The sequence below is a fragment of the Xiphophorus maculatus genome, chromosome 10, assembly GCF_002775205.1.
Source record: "Xiphophorus maculatus strain JP 163 A chromosome 10, X_maculatus-5.0-male, whole genome shotgun sequence".
Lineage (NCBI taxonomy): Eukaryota > Metazoa > Chordata > Actinopteri > Cyprinodontiformes > Poeciliidae > Xiphophorus > Xiphophorus maculatus.
This window is the reverse complement of record NC_036452.1, coordinates 16193529-16214610: the sequence shown is the minus strand read 5'-3', so window position 1 is coordinate 16214610 and position 21082 is coordinate 16193529. Positions and strand designations below refer to the sequence as shown.

The 21082-nt window shown below is 36.2% G+C and overlaps 4 protein-coding genes across 7 annotated transcripts; all 4 read left to right on the top strand.

The window, feature by feature from the left end:
- The first annotated feature begins 107 nt into the window (after positions 1-107).
- Positions 108-3504, top strand: LOC111609826 (gastrula zinc finger protein xFG20-1-like). The gene is made up of 3 exons (XM_023340440.1): positions 108-304; positions 842-945; positions 1537-3504. Exons 2-3 carry the CDS (start codon positions 852-854, stop codon positions 2760-2762), a joined length of 1320 nt encoding a protein of 439 aa, XP_023196208.1. The 5' UTR covers positions 108-304; positions 842-851; the 3' UTR covers positions 2763-3504.
- Positions 3505-5217: 1713 nt separating this feature from the next.
- LOC102233345 (zinc finger protein OZF-like) lies at positions 5218-10575 on the top strand. 4 transcript variants are annotated; one of them, XM_023341458.1, is made up of 3 exons: positions 5218-5569; positions 5723-5927; positions 8000-10575. In XM_023341458.1, exons 2-3 carry the CDS (start codon positions 5810-5812, stop codon positions 9337-9339), a joined length of 1458 nt encoding a protein of 485 aa, XP_023197226.1. In that variant the 5' UTR covers positions 5218-5569; positions 5723-5809; the 3' UTR covers positions 9340-10575. The 4 variants fall into 4 exon arrangements, with proteins under 4 accessions (XP_023197226.1, XP_023197225.1, XP_023197224.1 ...); XM_023341457.1 differs by having other exon boundaries at positions 5218-5625; positions 5769-5927; XM_023341456.1 differs by having other exon boundaries at positions 5218-5625; positions 5726-5927.
- Positions 10576-10959: 384 nt separating this feature from the next.
- LOC106699810 (gastrula zinc finger protein XlCGF26.1-like) lies at positions 10960-15845 on the top strand. Its single transcript, XM_023341454.1, has 3 exons — positions 10960-11291; positions 11380-11460; positions 12352-15845. Coding segments are annotated over exons 2-3 (1581 nt in total). The 5' UTR covers positions 10960-11291; positions 11380-11459; the 3' UTR covers positions 13932-15845.
- Positions 15846-17349: 1504 nt separating this feature from the next.
- On the top strand, positions 17350-20046 carry LOC102233858 (gastrula zinc finger protein XlCGF57.1-like). The gene is made up of 3 exons (XM_023341485.1): positions 17350-17411; positions 17579-17588; positions 18522-20046. The coding sequence occupies exon 3, from the start codon at positions 18542-18544 to the stop codon at positions 20021-20023; it is 1482 nt and encodes a 493-aa protein (XP_023197253.1). The 5' UTR covers positions 17350-17411; positions 17579-17588; positions 18522-18541; the 3' UTR covers positions 20024-20046.
- The last annotated feature ends 1036 nt before the right edge of the window (positions 20047-21082 follow it).

Genomic DNA, 21082 nt, shown 5'->3' with positions numbered 1-21082 from the left:
AAGGCAATGTTTTATTTTTTTTTTTTTAAAAAAGGAAATGTCTCCAAAAATGTTGTGTTTATAACGCAGTACAACGACGTCAGACGTCACCCATAAAGCATCGCGAGAACATCCGCCATATTGTTGGAAATGCAAACCTGTAAACATAAAAGGCTTGTCTGAAGAAAACTCCAAAAAATTAGTGCTATGAAGACAATTCACGTCAAAACGGTATAAGAAATGAAGCATGGCAAAGTTAAGCAGTGCAGATGGATAAAAAAGAAGCACGACGGCAAATGATTGAAAAGAAAATTTCCTTCTCCAGGTGAGTCTGCAGATACAGCCACGCCGACTGGCTCAGCCAGAAGTCAGAAAGCTTCTCTTCATGAATCATGTGTTTGAATGCACTGTCCGCAATTTTAGATGATGCATGTTTTCTTTTTCTGTGGAGTCCAGAGGAAGCTTACTAAAGTCTTAGAATGGGGTGAAGAGGTTTATTTCTTCCTGTTCTTAATGTCCCAACAGCTCCCCTCTCTGATCAAAAATGTAAGGCAATAAATTATTTAAACTGAACACAGAATAGCTGAACAAACAAAAAGCATATCTCAAGTTATTATCATGTCACATATAGTTAGGTAAATAATACAAATTTTAATTAGAATATAATTATTAAGAGAAATTGTTGCCCTTTATAATGCTCATAATCTTTACTCACACCAGCCTTTAAAAACACCCAACCCACCAACCTTCTTGAGATCAAGAAATAAGATGAAAAATTTTATATTTTTTGAACAAAAACAAGTTTCATTTAAAGTTTACCTGACTCTGGATTAAAATCTCACCTTTCATCCCGTTGAACCAGGTAAAAGAAGATGGCTGACGCACAGTGTGATAACAGTGGAATCTCAAAGTCAGCGGAGAGAGCGTCTGTGTTTGGCGAAGAAAACACCAGATCTTCACATGAAGGTGACTATCTTCTGTCCCATGAGGTTTTAGCAATCAGAGAGAAGACGATTTATATTTTTACCCACTAGTTAGTTGCCAAAGTAATGTCAAACTCTTTTTTAAGCCTTTTCTGTTGTATTGTAGAACTAGGCTTTAAACTTGGAAAATAATAAATGTATATAATTGCACATTTTCTGCAGAAACCTGTTTGGGTGAGGATGGGCCTTAAGTTGGGTTTTCCTTGGGGTCCAGGAGAGTAAAAATAAGCATTTGCAGAGATGAGGTGTTATGTAAATTTGAATATTTGTAAGCTAGCTTGTTGTATGAATGCCATGCAGCAAGACGGGAAGAGCTGTAGATTATGAAAGCAATTTGTATGCATTTATTTTCCAGAGAGCTGTTTGTCTGAATAAAACCAAAGAATCACTCCTCTTTTAACTCTGTGACTGTTCCTCTTCTTCCACTTCAGCAGGACTAAACTTTCGTATCTTAAACACAACATTCAAATTCAGTCACTCATTGTTGATTTAAGCAGTTTGTTGTTATCACAACATAAATATTCCTGTCATTGCAAAATCCCAGTTGATCCTCAAATCCATGTGTCTCCTGAAGGTGATCAGCAGATGTTGGTGGTTAAGGAAGAAGTTCCTGATCTGTGGAGCTCTAGTTTGGACCAGCAGAATCCAGTGCTGTTCCAGGTGAAGTGTGAAGACTGGAAAAAGTTTAATGATCCGGATAGAGAGCTGCTTATTGAGCAGAGAGAGCCCGACAACACCGATTTTAAATTCACTGTTGTTAAGGTGAAGATTGAAGAGGACGATGAGAACCTTCTGTCATCAGAGCGTCAACACATCAAATCGGAAGACAACAGGAAGGCAGAATCTCCAACCAGCTGCTCACCTGAACAGATGGGAACAGAAACTGGCAGAGAGGACAGCAGAGGACCAGAAGCAGACAGAAATACTGAGTGGTTAAATCCAAACACTGACAAAAATGCTTCCACCTCTTCAGAGACTGAAGTCAGTGGTGAGGATGATGATGATGATGATGATGATGGATGTGATGATACTCCGTCAGGTTCTGGATCGGAACAGGAAGACAGTGACGAAGACTGGGAGGAGACCAGGACACATCAGCGAGGAGGAAAGTCCTCCAGTTACTTGGCTGATGCAAACCTTTCTAAAACAGAGCAAAATTCAGATTCACAAAAAGTCCTCAGTGAGAATAAAGTGTTTGTGTGTGACGATTGTGGTAAACCATTTTACTATCTGTATCACCTCAAGCGTCACATGGCCCACCACAAAGGAGAGAAACCATTTCAATGTGACGAATGTGGTAAAAAGTTCACTTTGAGGGGAAATCTGAACCAACACTTGACGATTCATAATGGAGAAAAACCTTTTGCCTGCAACCTCTGCGACAGACGCTTCAGACTGAGCAGCCTTCTTCAATCACACGTAGTAACACATGTAGGGGTGAAAGCCTTTACCTGCCAGCATTGTGGAGAAAGATTTACTCGAGAGGGAGCTTTGAAGAGACATGTTGTACGGCACACTGGCGTGAAACCATTTGCTTGTACTATATGCGATAAACAATTCTACAGAAAGCCCGATTTAAAGTGTCACATGGCAATTCACTCGAGAGAACAGAGAGTCAGCTCTGCACCGAGGAACTTTGCTTGTGACGAATGTGGAAAAAGATTTATCCACAAGTGCCATGTCACAAGACACATGATCACCCACACTAGAGAAAAAAACTTCAGCTGTGACGTTTGTGGTTTGATGTTTAAGTGGCAGAGCGCTTTAAAGAGACACAAAAAGAAATTTCACAACCAATAGAAACTGCTCAGATATCTTGGCTCATTAATGTGTTTATTAGGACGAGCTTAATTGTGGGAGTCTTTTCGCTGAGTGATAATATCATTGCTAAAATACCTCCAGTGTATGCCGTACTTTTTACTCATTTGATATTTATCCAAGTCTAAGTATGGAAAGAATGAAAAGAATTATGGGAAATTGAGTACAATTATTAATTAGACCTTAGACTTATTCTTATACAAAGAACAAAATCTGTAGAATCAGTAGAAATCAATGGCTTCTTGCTTTATTTGTCTTTAAGAAGTATTATTTGTCTTTGAATAGAAACATCTCGATTTAAATTGTAAACAAAGATATTAATTGATTTGCTTGTGAAGGATGTTATTCATTTATTTGACCAGGTTTTACCCTAAATAATGTCTCTTCCTTTAGTTGTTCTCATAAGACTTTAGGATTAAGGCACATTGTTTAAAAAACCTGAAGGATATCAAAACCTTTTGACATCATTGTTATCGCAGAAGGAGGTCCTTGAAACGTGCAGAATAAGTGATTACAGGTCATTGGGCAAGAAATTATGAAATATTTTCTAAATGGTTTCTTACATTATGTGTTGAATGCAGTGGTAACTTTGTTTTTCTTTGTTTACACACAAATAGGTGATAATCTGTCACATGATTTAATTAGAAGTTTAAGTCTGTACCTAAAAAGATGAGGACAAACACTGTGCCTGAAACTATAATAATTAATAAAGCCTTTTATAGGACTTTTGTTGTGTGTGCTTATTGAGTCGTTGTTTCTCCTCAGAGGTTCAATTAAATTCAGTTTCAGTGGTAATTCACAACAAATGTAATCTCAAGACACCACAAAAGACCGATCCAATTTAAATCCAGAAGTGATATGAATTCAAATTAAAAAAGACTTTATTGATCACAAAGGAAAGTTAAATAAATTAATATAAATCCAATCACATGAAGAGTTTTAAATTGAATTTTGGACTTTTTGGTTGGATCTCAGTTATAATGCAAAGTCAGCTGACAGCGTTAGTTTATTTTTTATCCTGGAGGCTAAGTTAATTAAATAAGTGACAAGTCAGTCGCTTCATATTTTCTTCACTCAAGATGTATCCGACCAGAATCAGAGGATGGGAATCACCTACAATGTTGTTTGTGGGCTTGACATTTTTTTTCTCAGTCACATTTTGTGACTTTCTAAAACGCATTTAAATTTATATAAACTTCAACTGACAGCTGTCACAGTTTTACCAACTTAAAAAAATATATACTATTGCTAATATCAGAAGCTACTCTTGTCACACTAGTTTAAAGTCTCTGACTGGGAGTAATCATCTTTTTCTTTTTTCTTTTTTTTTTTTACCTCACCCTGAGTTGATTTACCTTCATAATAGAGCGCTATAACACATCTGGACTAGTGTTTGTTCTACTGTATTGTCATGTTCTCTGTCATTTGTGCCTGTGTGCAGTTTGAGTGGTGGATTTGAGTTTTTAAACTTTTTGACATAAAGCAATTTCATATTAAAAGTTCAGTTTTAAACTTTATCCACTAACTCTTTTGGTTTCATTTATTGTTTCTGAACAAAGAAATGTCACCACAACATCAAGACTTTCTTTTCTTTATATATAATCTTGATCAATTGTTCCAAAAGTTTTGTTGAATTCGTCTTTGTATTTTGGCTGCTTTTTCCATTCTTTTCAACACAGTCCTGATTAAAAAGAACCCCACGGTGACAGGGTATTACAAGAACTAACTGATGCCAGAAGATGGCAGCAGTGAAACTTTTAAAAATGATATTTACCAAACTAAAGAGTGTTTTTGGTTGATCAAAAGCAACCAAAATTTATAAATAAATAACAAAGACGGAAACTTTAGTTGTTTGTACCACCTCAGTAGATCTCAGATGACAGAAATCCACCTAGCCAATCAAACTAAAATCCTATGTGGGAGTCTGGAAAGAGAATTTAATTTTCATCAGGAAAGCACTTTATCAGAATAAAATGAAAATTTGCACATTTGGTGAAGGATTTTGGATAGATAAATATGTTTGAAACTGTGGTAGATTAATATATATATATACATATATATATAACCATTAATCTATTATCTTACATATTTAGCCTGGTGGGGTTGCAAGAGGTGCTGGTGTCTATTTCCACCAGCAATCAGCAGGTGAGAGATGGGATACAAACAAGACAAACAACCATGCACACACCGACTGTGGGAGGAAGCCGGAATACCTGGAGAGGTCCCACACATGCACAGGGAGAGTATGTTTGGATTGGTGTTCGCGACGATGATTGAGAGTAGCATATCAATCTTTTTTTATATAGATATTAGTTAAATAATGTCATTTGAATTATTTTATTGTGAAAATGTAATGTTTGAAAGCGGAAATTGTCATCCGAGTCAGCGCTTTACTCGTCACTCATTGGTTAGTAAGTAGGAAGTTACTGAATGTAAAAAGGAAAACTTGACTAGACAGGTCCAGACAGAAAAAACGTCTTATTGTTTGTTGTGAATGTCTCAGTCTGTCTCTCAGAAAGTCTTCACGAAAACCCTTCCTCAACATTTATTTTTTAAATCGCCGGTTATCTGTAGCTTCCTATACAGAATGTATTTAGCCTTTATTAGCAAAGTGGCTGAACTGTTAGCCACCGTGGAGCTAACCCAGCTAATAGTAGGGAGTTAATCAGTGTTTCCAACGTGAAAGCCTGCAGAAGTTCATGGTTCAGAGCTACACATTCCGAGTTTGCGACACTGTGTGAGGAAAGACCACACCGTCTGCGGACACCTCCTCTAACATCGTTGTTCAGGTGAGGATCGAGAGACTGGAGAAAGTTAGAAAGTGGACCCAGAACTATTGACCAAGGTATGAGACTCTACACTGCAGCTTCAGCTCTGCTGCAGTTTATATTTTCTCTTAATATGATCCACTTAATCAGATGCTGATTGGTGTCTGATTCCAGTAGAAAAACTGAAGATCCGGGTTCTATGGCTGAAACTTTGACCTAGGTTGAAGACAGATATTGCGTAAAATCCCAGGTGGAGCGAGGATGACTGAGGTGATGAAGGTTGAAGCAGATGAACCTGGAGGGTTCAGCTTGGAGCCTCCCATACCTGCAGCATCCACATCAGAACTGGAGGGGGAAATGCAAGACAGCAAGGATCTCAGTAAGTTTTCCATGATTAAAAAACAGCTGTTGAATTGTGGTAAAGAGTATAAACGAACATCAAATCCCCAGCCAATATAATAAAATAAATCTGTAGTTATCGCATCAGTCAGTTCAGCATTCTGAACAGGTTCATCATGGGTCCTTTTCCATAATCCAAGATCAGATATGATTTCTAACCACTTTGTCAGCAAAATAAATTGAAGTTTAATTTTGGCTGTGTAAGAGGATGGAATATAAAGCGTACCAGTGGAAAAAAAATCAAACAGTTAAGAAGAAGAAACAAAATTATGCATACAGCACTGACATTTCAGATAAATTTTCAATGACCAGTGATCAGGACTGCAGGCTACATTGTGTAGGAGGAGATGCAGAGAACTCACTGGCACTTACCACATTACAATTTGAATAAAACCACTTTGTTTCATGCCTTTGTTGAAAATTAGTGTTGAATGATTGCTTGTGGTATAAAGTTTTCAGATAATTGCATTTATTAAAAAAACAAACAAACAAAAAAAACTTTCCAAACCGTTTTGGACCTAACTAAGTGTTCCCCTTGTTAAATCATGAATTAACTGTGATTAACCTCATTGTTTGAATCGCTGTGTTCAGTTTCAGGAAACACACACAGGCCTGATTACTGCCAGATTTGTAGAAAGAGAAATCGCTTGCTCAGGGCCTGTCTGGCAACATGTAGCATAATGCATCATGTCCCAGTCTGAAAAAATTCATAAGCGGATAAGACACAAAGTCACTGACATCTTTGAGTCTGGAACAGCTTAAAAAGCCATTTCTAAGACTCTGGGACTCCAGGGAACCAGAGAGGAAACATGGAAAAGTGGTTAAGCTTCCCTTGAGAGACCGGCCAAACATAATTACTTCAAGACCATACTGATTACTCATCCAGTACCTCACAAAAAACCCAGAACAGCAGTTATAAGATTGTAGGCCTGTCTAGAGTTCATGATTCGTCATTAAGAAAGACAGTGGGTAAATCCTTAACAGAGTTCTAAGAGAAGATCCACTCTTCACAAAAAAAAACAGTTAATGGCTGGTCTCACAGTGAACAAACAATGTGTATTTTTAAGATTTCCAAGGCTTTTGGGAAAGGATTCTTTGAACTGAGACAAAAAGGGGAAATTTTAAAACTAATAGAGCTGTTACAGATTATCACAAATGCTTAATGCCAGTTGTTCCCAAGTGTGGCACAACCAGTTATTAGATCTTGAGGGCAGCCTAGAGATCAAGATAATTTTTGGCAGATTTTGGATAAGCTGTCTGCTTTTTTTTCCTCAGCAGTGATTTTTACTCCGGCACTCTCCATTGGATTATTTTTTTTATTTTATTAACTCACAGACTTTACCTTGAAACAATTGAGGCCTGACATGCTTTAGATGTTTTTCTGGCCTTTTTTCTGGCCTCTCGGATGAGTCATCACTGCGCTCCAGGAGCAATTACGGTAGCCCAGCCTTTCCAGGGAAGGTTCACTGCTGTCGCATGTTTTCTCCATTCTTGGATAACGGCTCTCACTGTGGTTCAGTGGAGTCCCAAAGCCTTGCAAATAGCTTTTTACCCTTTTCCAGACTGATAAGAAATAATCAACGTTTTTTTCTCATGTATTCCAGGGTTTCTTTAGATTTGGATATGTGTTGCTTTTTGATATTTATTTTAGGCTACATAGAGCCATCAAACAGGTTTTTGAATTTTGGTCCTGCAGATCTGGTAATCAGGCCTGGGCGTGGTTAAAGAAACTGAACTCAGCTCTCCAAACATTGTGGTTATTAATCACAGTCACAATCACACACACACACACGCACACACACACACACACACTGTGAGCAAAAGCTGTTTTTGTGACAATTATTATAAAAACGGAATAAAATCTTATTTTATTCCACATGTTTGATGCCTATTTAGCTCAAGAACAGAACCACTGATGAAAATTTGTCTTTTGGATAAATAGTTCATTACATATCTGAGTGAACCTGCCTTTGTTAATAAATGCAGATACTTTTCTCCATTGTTTCATAGTTTGCAGGCAGTTACTGTCAGTGTGTGTTTCTTTGCTCCCAGTCCAGACGGTGGTGATAAAAGAAGAGTTTGTCCATGACTGGAGCTCCAGTTCTGACCAACAGGATTCAGAGACACTTGACATAAAGGAGGAAGAGGAAGAACTGTGGATCAGCCAGGAGGAAGAGCAACTTGTCGTGAAGGTTGAAGATGTAGAAAAATCCGAGTTGTGTGAACTTGATGGAATCAAACCTCTTGCCGACAGAGAGACAGTAGCTCCAACCAGCAGCTCTGCTGATCTGTTGGAAACAGATCCTGATGGAGATGACTGTGGAGGAGCAGACACAGACTGGAGCCCAGAACCTTTTTGTTCTTTTCAACAAAGTGACATGACTCTTCACAAAAGAGGTAAAAGATCTAAACTGTGTTCTGGCCTTATGGCTCAGATTGAAGTCCATGCAGGAGAGAAGCCTTTTGGCTGTGTTTTTTGTGGCAAAAGATTCAAGCATAAAACGTCGGTTAAACTACACATGATGACTCACACTGGAATAAGAGAACATAGCTGTGATCTTTGTGGTAAAGGATTCAAAGAAAAACGTTTTCTTCAGACGCATATGAGACTCCACACTGGAGAGAAGCCGTTTGCATGTAATGTTTGTGATAGAAGGTTTCATGCAAAGAAGTTTCTTAAAACTCATCTGGTAGTTCATTCAGAAGAAAAACCCTTTTCTTGTGATATTTGTGGTACAAGATTTAAGATAAAGGAATGTCTTAAAAAGCACATTAGAATCCACACAACAGATAGACCATTTGTTTGTGGTGTTTGCAATAAACGGTTTTCATTACAAGAGACACTAAAGAGTCACATGCGTGTTCATACAGGAGAGAAGCCGTTTATTTGTAGTGTTTGCAGCAAAGGCTTTTCACGAAAAGAAAGTCTAAAAGGGCACATGCGTGTTCATACAGGAGAGAAACCATTTATTTGTAGTGTTTGTGATAAAGGATTTTCACGACAAGTCTACCTGAGAAAGCATGTGATGGTTCACACGGCACCATTTAGCTGTAGTGATTGTGATAAACTTTTTGTGGATGAAATACAGTTAAAGCGACATGTGAGGCTCCACACAGAGGAGAGGCCATTTGGTTGTGAAGTCTGTAAAAGTAGGTTTAATCAAAAGCGTCATCTTGAAAATCACATGAAAGGCCATTCAGGAGAAAAACCGTTTGTTTGTAGTGTTTGCAGTAAAGCGTTTTCACAACAGGTGTCTCTGAATAGACACATGCGTGTTCACACAAAAGAGAAACCATTTGTGTGTGGCGTTTGCAGTAAAGCGTTTTCACAACAAGGAAACCTAAAGAGACATATGAGTGTTCACGAGGGCTGCGACTTGATTCAGACATGATTTAGTTTTTAGAATTATTGACTAATGTGGGAATATATTCTGAATAATTTCTGGTAGCACACCTACTCCTCTCTTTACCAGTGCATATTTGACACAACTCCCTCCACCCTGAAAAGCATTGAATTTCTTGCTCATATAAAGTCTTTTGATTCTGAAAACATTGGCTTATGGGATGAATTGGCACTTTATAAATAAACTGAATCAAACTCTCCAGCTGCCTTTAAGCCTTATTTAATTGTGTTTGTGGAGGTTCTGCCCCCCTATGGACCTTTCCACACCAGTGGGCCTTAAATGGGGATAAGTCTTTATATATTATTTAACCCAAGCTCTGTGACAGGAGACTCCTGCTGTATATACTAAATAAATGTATTTATAAATGTTTTTGCCTTTCCAATATTTTGTATATTGGTAATATTTTTCTACTTTTTGTCAAGATTTTGAGAACAAAGGAGTTTGAAAGTAATAGATGTGAATATCCAGTTAAAAGCAAGTGTTACTTGTATAAAACTGAAAGTGGAACTTTGTTACCAGACTTGCTGGGTGTGTTTTCTTTTTTATTTTATTTGAATAGACCCTTTCAGAATCATCCTCTAAAAGTAAATTAAAATGATATTACTGTAATCTCTTGGTTGTAACTCTCGAGGTATGCCTGGGTTATTAATCTGTGAACATTTCACTAACAGTCAACAGTTTTGCTAATGTTTGAAGCTTCTGCATGTCTTTCACTCCTAAATTAATGGTGAATTAATTATGTTTTTCACTCATTTGTTTTTAAAGTAAAATTTTTGTGGTGCTGCAGATCAATGAAGTCCTACCATTGATATTTTTCTGTCCTTTTTGTTTTGTTATTACGTCGTTTTTGGAGAAATGTTTAACAACTTACCACTAAACCTTCCCATACTAAAGTGTAAAGACGTTTTTGTGTGTGTGTCTGTCTGTACTTGTATATACAACACATACAGGACCAATTTCACAATACAACAAAGGGTGCTCATTTGTGGAAAGTGAAGACTTTTTCCTGGTTTGGTGCTAGGAAGAGACAAGACTTGGGGAGGATTACTGTGTAAGGCATAAATGTAGTTACTAAAATAAATGGAATGCAATACAAAACCCTCAGTTTGCATAGAAGTACAAGTGTGTTTGTGTGATCTGTACTAAAATTATATGCTGTATAGTAGTACAAATCAAGCAGTAAAAATGTGTTTAAAACCTATTTAATAAATATATATGAAAGCTGCGTTTAGACTGCATTGTATTGTTTTTTTTTAAATATGTATAACCAAAGTGCTGAACAAAAATAAGACAAATTAAAGACATAAGACTTTAATTTAACATAAAACATTCATGAAATAAAGATAAAGATTAGTGTTTATCAGCTGGACCTATTTTTACTGTAAGGTGACTTACCCTTTCTTATAAACTGGTGCAATATAAATGACAGCTAATTAAATATTTATGTTTAGAACAATTACAAATGGTAATTTAATAACTAATTTAATTATAAAGATTTGCTTAATTCTGAAAACCTGATAATTGTAAGAGGAAGTAGTTTTTTTTGAATCGGAACTTTACTTGTCACTCATTGGTCAGCATGGAGAAAGTAACCGGATGTGATGACGCTACATTTGTAGGCTGTTTCCTAACTGAAGAAAAGCGTTTTCAGTTCTACATAAAATTAGTGCGTAACTGAGGTTGTACACTCTTGACTCGGCCGTTTTTATGAGGATTTCAGTTCTGCTTTAAACCACTGCTATAATTTACCCAGCATTTTCTTTACAGAATATAATTAGCCTTCAATAGCAAAGCGACGTGACTTTTTCCAGCGGGGAGCTAACGCGGCTAACAGCGGAGACCTAATCTATTTTTTTTTTTTTTTTACGTCAAAGCTTTTAATGTCCATTATTTAGTGCAAGGAGACTAGTTACAGAGTGGACCCAGCACTACCGATCAAGGTATCGGACTCTGCAGCATCGCTACGGTTTGCTTTTTTTTTATCAATACACTTTATTTGATCAGATTCTGATTTGTGTCTGATTCCAGTTTCAGGTTCTATGGCGGGAACCTTGACCCAGTTGAAGATGTGAAGGCTGCAAACAAGAATTTTGAAAAGAAAAATCCAGAGTAAGCAAATGCTGACTATAACGGTACCGTAAATAATTTAAAAATGATTTCCACATTAGAGAGGTAGATTTACCTAAAGGCGCAATGAATAATGTCCCTGAATGCAGTACAATGGTGTAAATATTGGTTTGATGTAGAAAGGTTTTCATAAACTGAATATTCACGTATTGTGCTTCCACTGGAAAATGTTAAATGTACTGTTATTTAAATGTGGCAGGTGTTTAAATAACATTGGCTTTTTACAAAAACAGCTTCACATTTCTGGAAGTACCTCCAGCTGTGTCCTGAAGAACATTTTAGTAGGTTTCTGGTTAAGATACTCTTTACTGACAAAGAAACTTGTAGAAGTTGAAATATTAACATCTTAAGTATTAGAAATGTAACTAGCATTTAGCGATGCAATAAGCCTCAACATGTAATTAGCTTTAATAAAAAAAGTTTTACCAGTCACACATATTTGTTGTAGATGAGATTTTCATACAGCTATCAGTAAAGGTTCAATTATCAATCCAATGTATTGAAATATAATAAAAAATGAATAAATCTGCGAGGTTTCAGTTCACCTGCCAGCCTTACTTATTAGCTGGTCTCATGCTGCCATCTAGTGGTTATAGACACTTTCTGCAGCATGCTTATCTTTTTGTTTTAATGTCAAACCTGGCCGTTGCCTTCCTATGCAATGCCGCTTGGGAAAAAAAATCTTGCTTTCAGGTTTTGGATGAAGGAAATGGCATAATACAAGGGGATGGGTTTACTGATATCTTTACACTACGATATATCTTAAAAGAAAAAGTGTTTCTCCTACTTCCTTCTGTTAAAATTTCAAGACTTTTGTGATATTTTACTTGTAAATGAGCCAGACGTAATTCTAAATGTTCATGTGTTTGTCAGTGTTCCCTGTCCACCAGAACTTCAGTTTGGACCAGCACACCCTAGAACTTCTCCAGATAAAGGAGGAACAGGAGGAACTGTGGATCACTCACACAAGAGGGCAACCTACTGTGAAGGGGGAAGATGACGAGAAACCTCAGTTGTCAGGGCTTCATCACATTAAAACTGAAGACAATAGAGAGACTGAAGCTTCAGCCAGCAGCTCAGCTGAACTGATGAAAACAGAACTTGGAGAGGAGTGTGGGGGACCAGAACCATATTCGAAATGCTGCCTTGAGTTAAAAACTGATGAAATTACTTCGGATTCTTCTGTGACTGATATTACTGATGATGATGATGATTGGCACGGTCCTTTGTCAGGTTCTGATCCTAACACAGGATCAGAACCCCACTATAAGGATCAGAGTCTCAATATTCAGAAGACCACAAAACCTCAGTCAGAGTCTGCTAAAACATTTGTCTCCAAGTTGCCTCTCCAGGAAGGAAAAAGCTCTTCCCTCTGTTTGGTTAACCAGAAATGTCCTGGAGTCAAAGAAAACATGGATTCTCCACCAGTACATGGGAGTTACAAATGGTTTTGTTGTGATGTTTGTGGAATACATTTTACCAAAAAGGGAAATCTGGAGAAACACATGATGGTTCACAAACAAGAAAAAACATTTACCTGTGAAGAATGCGGTAAAAACTTCAAACGACATTTACAGCTTACTGTTCACCTTAAAATTCACAGAGGTGAGAAGCCTTATCATTGTGATTTTTGCAGTAAAGGGTTTATAGTAAACAGTGCTCTGCAAGCACACAAGAGGCTCCACTTAGGAGAGAAGCCATTTGGCTGTGATGTTTGTGGTAAAACTTTTCATTTAAAGAGGATTCTGAAAATGCACCTGAAGGTGCACTCGGTGGAGAAACCATTTCATTGTACAATGTGTGAAAAACGATTCAAATGTCCGTATATTCTTAAAAAGCACATGAGCCTTCACTCTGGACTGAAGCCATTTGTTTGTGGTGTTTGTAGTAAAGCATTTTCACAAGAAGAAACTCTAAAAACACACATGGTTGTTCACACTACAGAAAAACCATTTCCATGTGATATTTGTGGAAAAAGTTTTAAATATATGTCCTATGCTCGAAAACACAAACTGTTTCACAGTGGTGAGAGCGGACATAGCTGTGATATTTGTGGTAAAACGTTTGTTTTAAAGCCTGCGCTCAAGGCGCACTTGAGGAGTCACACTGGGGAGAAACCATTCTCCTGTGATGATTGTGGAAGACAGTTTCATGTTAAGGCAAACCTTAAACAGCACATGAGGGTCCACACAGGCGAGAGGCCATTTGCCTGTGATGTTTGTTTTAAAACATTTAGTAGAAAGACCCATCTTACAGTGCACACACGGATACACTCGGGAGAAAAACCATTTTTCTGTAACATTTGTGAAGAAAAATTTCGATTTCAGCACAATCTCAAAACACACATGAGGGTCCACACAGGCGAAAGGCCTTATGTTTGTAGCTTTTGCTGTAGAGGATTTTCACGACAAGAGCATCTAAACAAACACATTGCTATTCACACAGCGGAATAAGTTTAGTTTTTGTCATTGTGATCAAAATCTATCGGTGTAAAAATAGCTCCTTAGATTGTTGGTTAAAATTGCAGGAAATCTCTAACTAAAAACTTAATTATGCAGGAAAGATTATAAATAACTGATCAGCATAGTAAAGGGTTTTCTACAGGTGGTCATATTTAAGCAAACTAAAGACAGCCAGACTTTGTATAAGAAGGCTTATAAGAAATATAATTTAGCCATTTATTATTGTACTGTTTTAAACATTAACATTCAACATAGGTTGCATGTGGGCAAAAAAAAAAAATCTGATTTGGGTTGCATTTACCTGTTGTGTGAAATTGGCCTCAGATGTCTAAAAAGCACCTTGTTATTTCAGCTACAGGGGCTAGGATTATTTATTTAGGGGTTAAAGGTCTAAACCTTTCCTCTGTTAGACAAACACTTTTTTGTTCATCTTGTTTTAATGAGTAAAACAAGGTTAGATTTTGTTGTTTACCTATAATTAAATTATATTCTTTTCCAGGGATTAAAAAATTAGATTTTAATGCGTACATCTATTTCTAACTAAAGTCATATTTAATAGCCTGATTATCTTCAGCTTAATATTTTCACAACTGTATATATTCTTAGTGCGTTGTTTCAGTGGGATTTGTATGTGGGATAATGGAGACATGATTGGTGAACTGGTGCACCTGTGTTAATCCAAGTATAGCACCATAGATTCAGCTCTACAAATTGATAAGATTTCATCCAGCTTCATAGTAAGGTCTGTTGGTTATCATGACTCACAAACCTGCAGGTTATAAATTTAGTCAGTCTTTTAAATATCAGCTTCAAATCTAAGTCTTCTTCAGTGCATAACAAGGTGCTATTGAAGTAATTTATTCCTTTAAATCAAATGTGTTGGAGCAGAAACTTTTGAATCATGCATAGCAGAGTGTCCTAGTGTTTCTGAGTAGGTGGAGGTTTTGCTCCTTTGAGAATATTTTACCATTTTACTCCAGTGAACCAGATAGGAAATGAGTCTTCATTTCGATCTTTAAATCTGAAATGAATATATATGAATAGCAAATAAAACATTTTTGTTCTGTATGGTAATGCAATGTGTATCTCTGTTTCAATACATTAGTTGTAGAGGAACATGAGTGTCATTGTTAAAATGAAGTAAACAATGTCAGAAATATTTTCAGGCTTTTCAAAGCTTATGTATTGAGTTCGACTCAAGCCTTTTTATAAATTGCATGTTTAACTTTTTTCATAGTGGATTCAAAATTTGCTTCAATCTGTACAGTGATACCAACCAAATTTTAAAATGTTTAAAGTTCTGTGATAAAACAATTTGGGTGAATTAGAGACATCATCTTGTTAATGTACCATTTAATTTTCTGTCAAGCTATTAAGGTTGCCTACCATTACAGGATTTAGTAAAAGGTTTCTCACTTCGACTCATCTGTTGTTTGAGATTTTAGCCACATCCTAAGATTTATTTATTTATTTATTTATTTGTAGACACATTGGAAAACTCCTTAAGTAAAATAAAGTTTAAATTAATGCCACTGAAAAAAGCCCATCAGATACGAAGTAATAAAGAATAATCACAAACATCTGAAATTGTGATTTAGTACAGTGACATCTACTCGTCAAAATTAATATACTGATCACAAAATCTTCTCATTCGTGACTAAGTAGAGTTCCAATAAATTATTTGTTTTTGCTTTATTTTTTTGAATGTTGACAGGGATTTCTTTGGGGTACGAGTCAACATAATGATATGATTTAATTTGATTACATAATTGTTGATTTGAAGACATCCAGTTGTGATAATGTTGTTCCATCAATTTTTTTAAAGATGGGTATTGGGTCAAATATTTGTCTAATTTCTAACAGATTCCTGTTCATCCTCTTTCAATAAACAGTAATAACTCCTGAGCTCATTAATCCATGAACAATTAGTTATTTTTTCACTCTACAGCTATGCTAATACCTTAAAGCCCCGATCTCACAATGATGCTGCACTGTTTAAATTATCAGGTGCTTCTCCAAATAGCATTATTCTGACAAGTTTCGAATAGTTGGTGCTTTAGATTTGTTTTAAAAAGACACTAATATGGAGAAATATGAACAGAAAGTAAGGTTGCCAAAGGCTGGTGGTGTAACAGGGGGGAGGCAGATAAGCTCACAGCTTATATTTCTGGGAGGGACAAAGCAATTAAAAGTTAATGTTTGAGTAATAAAAGACATCAAACATATTTATTCAATATGTTATAAAAACTGCAACAGATTTATCCATGTTCTGATTTTTTTCTCAGTGACAACTCATCACTGCTTTCAGTTCATGGGGGTGAATTATTTCTCTGAATTAATAATGAAAAAAATAAAAATAAAATCTGAAATAACACCCTTCAACCAAAAATAACCAGGAATAGGGTCACAATGTGCAGTTTAGGTATTTTCCGTTTTCATGGGGCACTAATAGGGCGGGTTAAGTGAGCTGAATGGCACTTTGATGAAATGGATAGTGGACCATTTGTACACCCTGTTGTTTTGATTTAAAATGCATGAATAGAAAAAACATACTTAGTTACTCTTGATGCTGTTTACTGGGAAAATTTTTTATTAAGTTTCTGGCATAAATCCACGATATCTTGTATATTTACTTCCATTTAAACAGTGAGAACGTCTTAAAAAAAATAAATGTAATAGAAAAAAAAGCATTCACGTTATTTTATTCTGAAAAGGCTCGTCTTTGAAAGGGGAAGTGCCCTTTCCGAAACTTGTCTTTCATTGGTCAGCGAGGAGGAAGTGTGCGGATCTAACATTGTTAGCTCGAATGGCTAGGTCCCGACAGAAAAACATATTTACATTTTATGAAAAAAATACAAACAAACTAAAAACACGTCTGTTGATTATTTTTGAGACAAGGTTACAGCCTTCGTGAGGATGTATCAATTGTACATGTTTTCTGGGTTTTAGTTAACACTATTTACGGTCCGAATTCAACAATACAATAATGTAATTAGCCTTTATTAGCAAACTGAATGGACCGTGAGCCACCGTGGAGCTAAAGGAGCTAACAGTAAAGTCTTAATCAGTGTTTCCAACAAGGGTTATGGTGGCCCAGCAGAGGACCGAGAGACTGAGGAAAGTTACAGAGAACTACTGACCAAGGTATCGGACTCTCTGCACTGTAGCATCGCTTCATCTCTGCTACACTTTACATTTTATGTTAACACACTTTATATTGTCATATACTGATTTGTGTCTGATTCCAGTTCCAGGCAGCAGAAAACAAAAGATTCAAATTATAAGACTGAAACCTTGAATGAGTAAAACATGTGTGGACGAGTATTGTGAAAAGGAGAATCCCAGGTGGAGCGAGGATGACTGAGATGATGAAGGTTGAAGCAGACGAACCGGGAGGGTTCAGCTTGGAGCTCCCTATACCTGCAGCATCCACATCAGAACTGGAGGAAGTACAAGACAGCAAATATCTCAGTAAGTGACACCCATTGGTTTGTCTGGATTGGATCAAATTATCTGTCTGTAAGTTCAAAGGGTCTGTTGGACTGGAAAGTATCATAGAAATATATTTATGTGTAAACATACCAGTAGTCATTCCTCTTTATATCAAAATCTAATTAAATCTGTTTTGTTCTTTTCAGAAGAAGAAAGGTATGACACATCCACACACTGACTTGTTCTAATGATTTGTTCAGTTCTTGGATGGGTGTGTGATCAACTGGTGACATTGTAATTTGAAGCTGTGCATGATCTGCATATTTGTTGTAACCTGAGCCAGCAGGAGGAGGGTTTCCCCCATAAAACTCACTAAGCCTGGTGGTAGGAGAGCTAAAGCATTCATCCAGTGACCTACTGTGTTTTTGAGTTAGAAAATGTTTAAATTTGACAGAATTTTGAAAATATGACTATATAATTATGTTTTATTGGAATACCTAAACAACAAACATTAAGTCTTCAAAAAAAGGGGCTAACATAAAACAAAAAATACAATTAAAATAAATATAATTTTTTTGCACTTCAGTTGTTTCATCCTAATTATCTAAAATTGCTTATTTTTATATATGATTTGTCATTTTATTTACTGAAGTTGCAGCATCTATACCAGTAAATACAGACAGTGGTTTTGATGAATAAAAAACGACACCTAACTTCAGTCTCCCTGTATGTTCACATACTGACCATACTATGTAGCCACTGTGCTTCCACTAAAGACACTCTAAAACCAATCTTTGCTATCACTGTTAGTGGTTTACAAAAAACTTAGAGTAAATAAAGAAACAATGCTTAGCATAGTGGGAGTGCAAGTAAAGCCTGGTGGCCTGCCAGGCTTACGATATACTTTGGGAAACCCTGTGTCTGTTAGGTATAGGGGTTGCTCTGATGAGAAATATTCTCTCATAAAACAGCCGCATTTATGTTTAGCTTGCTGATATATTAATCAGTTTAAGTCAAGTTTTAATTGAATAAATTAAATATATATATATTCTCAGAGTTTAATAAAGCAAAAGCTTTTTTTATTTTGAAAATTAAAGTTAATAGATTTTTGACATTTACTGCAACCGTTAATGTCTGTATGTCTGTCAGTTTTACCTGTCTATCAGACAATGGTGATTAAAGAAGAGGTTCCTGGTGATTGGAGCTCCAATTTGGACCAACAAAATCCACAATCCCCCTGCATAAAGAAGGAAGAAGAAGAACTGTGGATCAGTAAGGAGGAAGAGCAGCTTTCTGTGAAGACTGAAAATGAAGAGAAGCCTCTGTTATCAGAGCTTCATCAGATTGAAACTGAATATTATAGAGAGACAGAAGCTCCAACCAGCAGCTTAGCTGAACAAATGGAAATACAATCTGAAGAAGAGGACTGCATAAGACCAGAATCAGACAAGAATCCAGAATGTTCCTCTGGAGAAAATAAAATAACAGTTCACAAAAGAGGTAAACGATTCAAACTGTGTTCCAAATCTATGGCTCAGATTGAAATCCATGGTGGAGAGAAGCCATTTGGTTGCAGTATATGTGGCAAAAGATTTAAAAGTAAGAATCATGTTAGATTACACATCATGACTCACACTGGAAACGGAGAACATAGCTGTGATCTATGTGGTAAAGGATTTTTAGTGAAGGGTCATCTTCACACTCACATGAGACTCCACACTGGAGAAAGACCATTTGCCTGCGACGACTGTGGTAAACAATTTCGAGCAAAGACAAATCTTAAAACTCATATGAAGGTCCATTCTAGAGACAAGCCCTTTTCTTGTGATGTTTGTGGAACAAAATTTAAGAGAAAAGAAACACTTACGAAACACATTTGGATCCACTCCACAGAAAAACCCTTTATCTGTAATGTTTGCAAAAGAGGATTTTCACGACAAAAGAGTCTAAAAAGTCACATGTATCTTCACACAGGAGAGAAACCGTTTATTTGTAGTATTTGTAGTAAAGGATTTGCAGTACAGGAGAATCTAAAGAGTCACATGTGCGTTCACACTGGTGAGAAACCATTTATTTGTGGTGTTTGCAGTAAAGGATTTCGTCGACATGGAGATCTAAAGAGACACATGCGTGTTCATACAGGAGAGAAGCCGTTTATTTGTACAGTCTGCAGTAAAGGATTTTCACAACAAATTCATTTAAAGAGCCATATGCTCGTTCACACTGGGGAGAAACTATTTATTTGTAGTTTTTGCAGTAAAGGATTTTCACAACCAGAAACTTTAAGGAGACATATGCGTGTTCATACAGGAGAGAAAGAGTTTATTTGTAATATTTGTAGTAAAGGATTTTCACTAAAACAACATCTTAAAAACCACATGGAGGTTCACACTGCACCATTTAGCTGTAGTGATTGTGGAAAACGATTTGTTAGGGAAATCCAGTTGCAGCGACATGTGAGACTCCACTCAGATGAGAGACCTTTTGGTTGTGATGTCTGTAAGAGCAGATTCAACCAGAAGTGTCAACTTGAAAATCACATGAGAGTACATTCAGGAGAGAAACCGTTTGTGTGTGAGGTTTGCAGCAAAGCGTTTTCACAACAAGGAAATCTGAAGAAACACATGGGTGTTCATGAGGGCTGTAATTAAATATTTTAACATTTGACTAGTCTGCCAATATTTTATATATATATATATATATATATATATATATATATATATATATATATATATATATATATATATATATATATATATATATAAATAAAATATGGATAGTACTATCCATTTGCAGAAAGTACAAATGGATAGTACTGATTACCATTTGTAGCCTCTAATTCTTCTCCTATTGCCTCCACTTTATTGCATACATTTTTGTACTGTATTCCTATGAATACAATATTTTAGGATCTCCGTTTTGACAGTTAAGTTTTTTAAGTTTGATTAAACTGGAACTTGTCCCCATTTGACTAAAGGCTTTTCTTTGTTATTGGCCATACAAATATATTTCAGTAAGTAAGAAAACCCTTTTTCAATAAGTTGAAATATGGCTTCCAATGAGGCTTGTTTGTGAGATTAAAGTACATTTTGAAAGCAGCATTGAACATGTATTAAACATACTTTTTATTAAGCCTACTTTCTGTATGAAAAATGTGTTTTAATTAGTCTGATGTATAATTCTAATCTTAAATGTCAGGTTTTCATTAACTGTAAGTGGAAAATCATCATAAAACGAAGGCTTGAAAACAGTCTGTGTAGTTACTATATATGGGTTTCACTTGTAATATTGAGTTGCTGGAGTAAATTAATGATATTGAAATTTATTAAATGTCTCTGTAAGTAAAGAATAAAGGAAATAAAACAAAACTAAACACTTAAAAGTGAATTTCTGTATGAAGCAAAAATAAATATTTTATTTACATTATTAACATTCTGATCCCGACCCCACTAGGGACGAGGGTGTTAGAAAATGGATGGATGGATGGATGGATGGATGGATGGATGGATGGATGGATGGATGGACATTTTGACAAGGTTATCCCTTACCTTGTCAAAATGTTTGTCTCTTAAAGGATTTTGATTTTATTTAAGTCTGAGGAAAAAAGAGGGAATGTCCAATAGTTTATAAAAAAAACCCACAGTCAGTATTTGCAGTTAATTGTTAAATAGCTTTTTTTAGTTTTTTTGCAGTGTAACTTTACAAACGGC